Source organism: Manacus vitellinus, unplaced genomic scaffold (genome assembly GCF_001715985.3).
Source record: "Manacus vitellinus isolate BGI_N305 unplaced genomic scaffold, ASM171598v3 ctg7180002429224_pilon, whole genome shotgun sequence".
Classification (NCBI taxonomy): domain Eukaryota; kingdom Metazoa; phylum Chordata; class Aves; order Passeriformes; family Pipridae; genus Manacus; species Manacus vitellinus.
Genome location: NW_021937978.1, coordinates 1 through 7,598, shown reverse-complemented (window position 1 = coordinate 7,598; position 7,598 = coordinate 1). Strand labels below are relative to the sequence as shown.

Below are 7,598 nucleotides of genomic sequence, written 5' to 3'. Positions count from 1 at the left end.
ACCACCCTTTCCATGAGGAAATTCCTCCTGGTGTCCAACCTGAGCCTCCCCTGGCACAGCCTGAGGCCATGTCCTCTCCTCCTGCCAAGAGGGGGAAGGACCCACCCCCAGGACCCACCTTGAGCACCAGCAGGTCTCTGCCCTCGTAGCTCTGCCCGATTCGGATCTTGCTGACGAGCCCGGGATGATCCTCCACCAGGGTGTCCATCCAGGAGTAGATCTGGAAGGAGGAGCTGCCGGGTCAGGAGGCTCACCCTGGGCTGCCTCTTGGGTTTTAGGGCCTCCAGCACCAGAGGCAACATGCAGGGCTTCCCTGGAGGAGATCAGGTGCTTCCCTGGAGAAGACCAGGGCCTTCCCTGGAGACCTGATTCTTCCCTGGAGAAGACCTGCTGTGGAACCCTAATATACCCCTGGAGAAGCCCTGAGGCTTCCCTGGAGACCTTGTGTATCCCTGGAGAAGCCCTGAGGCTTCCCTGGAGACCAAATTCTTCCATGGAGAAGACCTGGGACTTCCCTGGAGACCTGGAACTTCCTTGGAAACCTGATGCTTCCCTTGAGAAGATCTGGTGCTTCCCTGGAAACCAGGTGCTTCCCTGGAGAAGACCTGATGTGGAAAGCTGGTGCTTCCCTGGAGAAGGCCTGAGGCTTCCCTGGAGAAGAATAAGTGCTTTCCTGGAGTCCAGGTGCTTCCCTGTGAACTTGGTGCTTCCCTGGAGAAGACTAAGAGCTTCCCTGAAGACCTGGTGCTTCCCTGGAGAAAAGCCTGGTGCTTCCCTGGGAAAGTTCTGTGAGATCCCCCAACGCCCTCTAAAATGAGGTTGGAAACGCCTTCCAGCCCCAGGCCTGTCCCAGGGGTGTCTCCCCCACCACCAGGAGCGTCACCACATGGATCCAACCATGGCACAGGTCGGGTGTGAGCCCAGCCAGGCACGGCAGAGCCTGTCCAGAGAAAAGCACCTCGTCCAGGGTGTGGTAGGAGCTGAAATCGAACGCCCTGGAGCTTCTCTTCACCCTCCTGGACCTCGCCATGGCTTCCTTTTCCTCATCCAGTAATTTCTGTTTGGGGAGGCAAAAAAACCCAACATCAGGTAGGCTGGAGGGGGCTGGGGGTTGGGTTCCAATTCCAGCTCCTCGTGGTTTCCAAGCGTTTGGTCGTTCCCTGGGGACGGAGCTGCCGGAGCTCCTCCCGCTCCCCGTTACCTGCACGTCCTCGATCATGACGGTGTAGGGAAAACTGTGGGACTCCAGGAAGCCTTTCACTGCCCCGAGGCTGGGGGAGGGCACCCTCAGGTCGGCGGGGTGGCCGGGGCCGAAGGGGCGATGCCAGAAATCCAGCTGGGAGGGAGAAGTGGAGCTGCAGGAGGGAGCTGGGCCCCGCCCCGTGCCGGTGCTCAGACCCTGAGCCCCCCAGAACCTCAGGGAGCCTCCCAGGAAGGACCTAAAGAGGCTTTGGGATGAGTTTTGGGACACAGGAGGTGACCTGGAGAGGAGAAGCTGAGCTGGAAGAGGTTGGCTTGACCTGGAAGAGCAGCCTGTGGTGGTGCTCATCCACGGAACGCTCCGGAAGGAGCTTCCCAGGAAGGATCTAAAGAGGCTTTGGGACGAGTTTTGGGACACAAGTGGGGACCTGAGTGGGTTGGCCTCACTCAGTGGATCCTCCACTCAAACATGCCTCAGCCCAAGTGGGTTTTGGGCCACAAAAGCCCCTTTGGAGGATGATTTTTGGGATGCCTCCACCTGACGTGAAGCGGAGCCGAAGGAGCCCCGAGATAAACATCCCATTTATAGAGTTATAAATGATACAGATCCCAAATGGGGAGGAAACCTGGATGTGAGGGCAAAGGGAGGAGGGAGGCCTGGGTGTCTCTGGGGTCTCTGGCATGGGGGAATGTTTGGGAGCCCCATCCCAGCTCACCTGGAGCTCCTCCTGCTCTCCCAGCATCCTCAGCAGGGCCGCCTGCTCCTCGTCCCTGGCCATGATCCGGAGAACCTGGTCCCTGCAGGGAGGCAGAGGGAACACAGGGATGTGGGCTCAGGCTGGGAGCAGCCTCTGGAAGCTCCACGAGGGCTCAGAGGGTTGGGAAGTGCAGCAGGTGTTGGTGGGAGAGGGTTGGAGCAGCCCCGGGAAAAGAGCGAGGGCCGGAGAGCCCGAGATGCTTCCCAGCCTTGTCTGGGCAGCTCCCAAAATGTCAGGGAATGTCTGATGTGGACATGTTCTGTCTGTATCCGTGGATTTATTTCCCAACAGGTTCCACTCCAGCCTGGCTGGGCTCTCCCAGGGGTAAGCACAGCCCTTGGAAGAGAAGGAATGCTCTCCTCCGGGTTTTCCCACCTGGGATCGGTCCTGAGCCTCCAACCTCTTGTCCTGTTCCTGATCACCCTTTTCCTTTCTCCCACAACCTGAATTCCCTCTCCTCATTTCACTGATCCTGAAATCCTTCCACGGAATCCTGCAGGGATCCACTTCCTTCTCCTTTTAAAGCCGCTCCCAAAATCCCACGTGGAGCTGTTCCACCTTCCCCCTTCCGTCCTTTCCTTCTCTTCACACCCCCTTTATCGGTTTACCCACGGATAACAATTCCCAGGGGCCCATTCCGTGCCTGGAGGAGTCAGGCAGGCATTGCATTCCCAATTTTTCCAGCCGATGGACCCCTTCAGCCACAGCATCCTGTCCAAAAACAGGAATGTTCCCCCCCCCTCTGAGTGGGAGGGATTTGTAAAAGCTCAGGATGGAAAGGGATGATGGAAGTCAGAGGGTCCACGAAAAATTCCAGAGTTTTTAATTAGGAAATGACACACACAGCCTGGGAATTGTGGGTTGGATAAAGGGGGTGGGGGGGGGGAAAGGGAAGGGAGAAGGAAAAGAAGGGAGGAAAGAAGGAAGAAAAGAAGAAGGAAAGAAGGAATAAAAGGGAGGAAAGGATGGAAAAGAGGAAGGAAAGGAAGGAAAGAAGGATGGAAAGGACAGGAAGGAAGGGAGGGAGGGAAGGAGGGAGGAAATTTTAGGAAAATGGGAATGGGTTGGAGGCTCTGGGGGTCTTGGGTGGTCCTGATCCCCCTACATTCCATGTGCACTTCCTGACCTCATTCCTGCACCTGTGCTGGGCTCTTACTTATTTCCAGGAACTCCAACAAGGATGTTTTCCTGGAAAAGTCCTGCCCGACCTCCCCACGGCCCCTTTTCCAGCCACAGCTTGTTCTTTCCCACGGCCTGTTACTCCCAACCATCCTTGGCTGTTATTCCCAGAAATCCTTGGTTATTACCAACAATCCTTGCCTGTTATTCCCAACAATCCCTATCTCTTATTCCCAACAAACCTTAGGTGTTATTCCCAATAATCCTTGGCTGTTGTTCCCAACAATCCTTGTCTGTTATTCCCAACAATCCTTGTCTGTTATTCCCAACAACCCTTGTCTGTTGTTCCCAAAAATCCTTGTCTGTTATTCCCAACAATCCTTGTCTGTTATTCCCAACAACCCTTGTCTGTTGTTCCCAAAAATCCTTGTCTGTTATTCCCAGCAATCCTTGTCTGTTATTCCCAGCAATCCTTGTCTGTTATTCCCAGCAATCCTTGTCTGTTATTCCCAACAATCCTTGTCTGTTATTCCCAACAATCCTTGTCTGTTATTCCCAACAATCCTTGTCTGTTATTCCCAACAACCCCTGGCTGTTATTCCCAACAATCCTCAGTTTCCTCCACAGCCATCCAGCCCCTGTTGTTTGGGATATTATCCCTTTATTTATCTCCTGGGATTCTCCCCCCTGGCAAAGCCTGGGGTGACGCTCCCAGGATCCGACATTCCCTAATTTCCACCTGTTCCACGCTCCAAACCTCCCTCCAACCCTGGGGCGAAACCACACCTCGTCCTGGTTGGGAAGGTGCTGGATTCCCCTCCTTTGGGATGTCACCCCGGGGGACAGCAGGACCCCATCCCGCCCCATCCCTCGGGAAGGACTCACCCCTGGAATTGCCGCTGGGCGCCGGCGGCTCCCGCCAGGGCGACGAGCACCAGGAGGATCCTCATGGTGAGGGTGAGGACACCGGGATGAAGAGACCCCCTAATCCAGGAGAAACCCCCTCCAGGAGCTGCTGCCCAAGGCCACGTCCCGCGGAGGCGGCGACAGCGGGAGCGGCTGGGCTGGGAACGGCTCCCAAAGGTTTTGCTTTCCTTGGCAAAGCCAACGCTCCGGAGCAGCCGAGTTGGGCAGGATCTGATAACGGAGCCCAGCCCGGAGCTGCCCACGGGGAGAGGGCACGGGAGGGGCACAGGGCCCCAAAATACCCGAGGGGGGACACTCGGAGCCCCCCTGGAGTTCTGCATCCCGCACTTTCACTCCCGTGGGTTCCTTTGTTCCACGTCCCTGTTCACCAGCCAATTATAATTATGATTTATGTGTAATTAGAAGCTGCTGCAAATTCACCCGCAGCAAAGCAAGCAGGTGGTCATATATATATGATTATAAATATATACATGCAATAATCATATATCTATGTAACTAAAAATAGATATGAAATTCACAATATGTTATTCAAATTATTATTCAATTTATTATTCATATTATTACTCAATTTATTGTTCAATTTATTGTTCAATTTATTGTTCAATTTATTGTTCAAATTATTGTTCAAATTATTGTTCAAGATATTATTCAAATTATTGTTCAAATTATCACTCAATTTATTATGCAATTCACTATTCAATTTATTAATCAAATTATTGCTCAAAATATTATTAAATTTATTATTCAATTATTATTCAATTTATTGTGCAAATTATTATTCAAAATATTATTCAATTTATTATTCGATTTATTGTGCAAATTATTATTCAAAATATTATTCAATTTATAATTAAATTTATCATTCAAATTATTATTGATTTTTTTATCAATTTATTATTCAATTTATTGTACAAATTATTATTCAATTTATCATTCAATTTATTAATCAAATTATTATTCGAAATATTATTCGATTCATTATTCAATATATTAATCAATTTATTGTTCAAATTATCATTCAATTTATTGTGCAAATTATTATTCAAAATATTATTCAGTTTATAATTCAATTTATCACTCAAATTACTATTGATTTTTAAAATCAATTTATTATTCAATTTTTTGTACAAATTATTATTCAATTTATTAACCAAATTATAATTATTCAAAACATTATCCGATTTATCATTCAATTCACCATTCGAATTATTACTCAATTTTTTAATCCCTTTATTATTCCCCTTATTATTCCGTTCCCATCCCTCGCTCCCGGCGCTGTCCATCCAACCCCATCCCGGGACGAGGAGGACGGATCAGATGGATCACGTCCCTCCAGGACGGCGCAGGGACGTTCCCCCGAGAACCGGGGGCTCCTTTTTGGGTGGAAACGGCGCGATTTGGTGTTTTAGCTGGGCTCGGCCGGTGCGGGCTGTGCCGGGAGGTCACTTCGGCACAGAGGTGTCTTTGTTCCCGGCTCACAGCAGCGCTTTGTTCCCGGGCCACAGCAGCGCCTTTGTTGGGCCCTTATCTGCCAGGATGCCCCCGAGCTCTCACCTGGCCGGGGTGCTCCGGCTTCCCGGGCCGCATTCCCGGCTTTCCTGGGCCGCATTCCCGGCTTTCCTGGGCCGCATTCCCGGCTTTCCTGGGCCGCGTTCCCAGCCTGGCAGGCGCGGCCCGCAGAGGGTTTTTAGGGCAGACATCTCCCGGTTGGGTTTTGCCCGATTAAAACCAGGATTCCTCTCTGTTCCGGGGTTGTTGTGGCTTTGGGAAGGTGGGCTGGACTGAACTAACGAGTCTGAACTAAAATAATGAGTCTGGACTAAACTGAGTCTGAACTGAGGTTTTTTGTGGCACATCAGGTGAGTCTGAACTGAACTGAGGAGTCTGAACTGAACTGAGTCTGAACTGAGGTTTTCTGTGGTACATCAGGTGAGTCTGAACTGAACTAAGGAGTCTGAACTAAACTGAGGACTCTGAACTAAACCAACGAGTGAGTCTGAACTAAACTAAGGAGTCTGAACTAAACCGAGTCTGAACTGAGGTTTTCTGTGACACCTCAGGTGAGTCTGGACTAAACTAACAAGTCTGAACTAAACTAATTAGTCTGAACTTAAGGTTTTCTGTGATAGATCAAGTGAGTCTGGACTAAACTGAGGAGTCTGAACTAAACTGAGTCTGAACTGAGGTTTTCTGTGACACCTCAGGTGAGTCTGAACTAAACTGAGGAGTCTGAACTAAACTAATTGGTCTGAACTTAAGGTTTTCTGTGACACCTCAGGTGAGTCTGAACTGAGGTTTTTTGTGATACATCAACTGAGTCTGAACTGAGGTTTTCTGTGACACCTCAGGTAAGTCTGGACTAAACTAAGGAGTTTGGACTAAACTGAGGAGTCTGAGCTGAGGTTTTCTATGGCACATCAGCTGAGTCTGGACTGAACTAAGGAGTCTGGACTAAACTGAGTCTGAACTGAGGTTTTTTGTGATACATCACCTGAGTCTGAACTGAGGTTTTCTGTGACACCTCAGGTAAGTCTGGACTAAACTGAGGAGTCTGAACTAAACTGAGGAGTCTGAACTAAACTAAGGAGTCTGAACGGAGGTTTTCTGTGACACATCAGGTGAGTCTGAACTAAACTGAGGAGTCTGAACTAAACTGAGGAGTCTGATCTGAGGTTTTCTATGGCACATCAGGTGAGTCTGGATGAACTAAGGAGTCTGGACTAAACTGAGTCTGAACTGAGGTTTTCTGTGATATATCAGCTGAGTCTGAACTGAGGTCTTCTGTGACACCTCAGGTAAGTCTGGACTAAACTGAGGAGTCTGAACTAAACTGAGGAGTCTGAATGGAGGTTTTCTGTGGCACATCAGGTGAGTCTGAACTAAACTGAGGAGTCTGATCTGAGGTTTTCTATGGCACATCAGCTGAGTCTGGACTGAACTAAGGAGTCTGGACTAAACTGAGTCTGAACTGAGGTTTTTTGTGATACATCACCTGAGTCTGAACTGAGGTTTTCTGTGACACCTCAGGTAAGTCTGGACTAAACTGAGGAGTCTGAACTAAACTGAGGAGTCTGAACTAAACTGAGGAGTCTGAATGGAGGTTTTCTGTGACACATCAGGTGAGTCTGGACTAAACTAAGGAGTCTGGACTAAACTGAGTCTGAACTAAGGTTTTTTGTGACATATCAGGCGAGTCTGGACTAAACTAATTAGTCTGAACTAAACTGAGTCTTGAGCTAAACTGAGTTTGACCTAAGGTTTTCTGTGACACCTCAGGTGAGTCTGAACTAAACTGAGGAGTCTGAACGAAGGTTTTTTGTGACACCTCAGGTGAGTCTGAACTAAACTGAGGAGTCTGAACTAAACTGAGGAGTCTGAATGGAGGTTTTCTGTGGCACATCAGGTGAGTCTGAACTAAACTAAGGAGCCTGAGCTGAGGTTTTCTGTGGCACCTCAGGTGAGTCCGGACTGAGCCGGGGCGTGTGAGCTGGAGGGGTGTGACCCGGGTGCCGCGGGAGGGGTGTTTGATGTCCCGCTCGCGGAGGGGTCACAAGACACGGAGATAAACCCCGGATAAACCCGTCGGACCTGACG

General features: G+C 49.9%; 1 protein-coding gene across 1 annotated transcript; it reads right to left on the bottom strand.

The window, feature by feature from the left end:
- Positions 1-118: 118 nt before the first annotated feature.
- On the bottom strand, positions 119-4,027 carry LOC115308065 (carboxypeptidase A1-like; the record flags this gene model as incomplete). Its single annotated transcript, XM_029965522.1, has 5 exons — positions 3,963-4,027; positions 1,917-1,998; positions 1,202-1,336; positions 959-1,057; positions 119-220 (listed from the first exon to the last, which is right to left on the bottom strand). Coding segments are annotated over exons 1-5 (483 nt in total), but the record flags the coding sequence as incomplete, so codon positions are not given.
- Between the last annotated feature and the right edge of the window lie 3,571 nt (positions 4,028-7,598).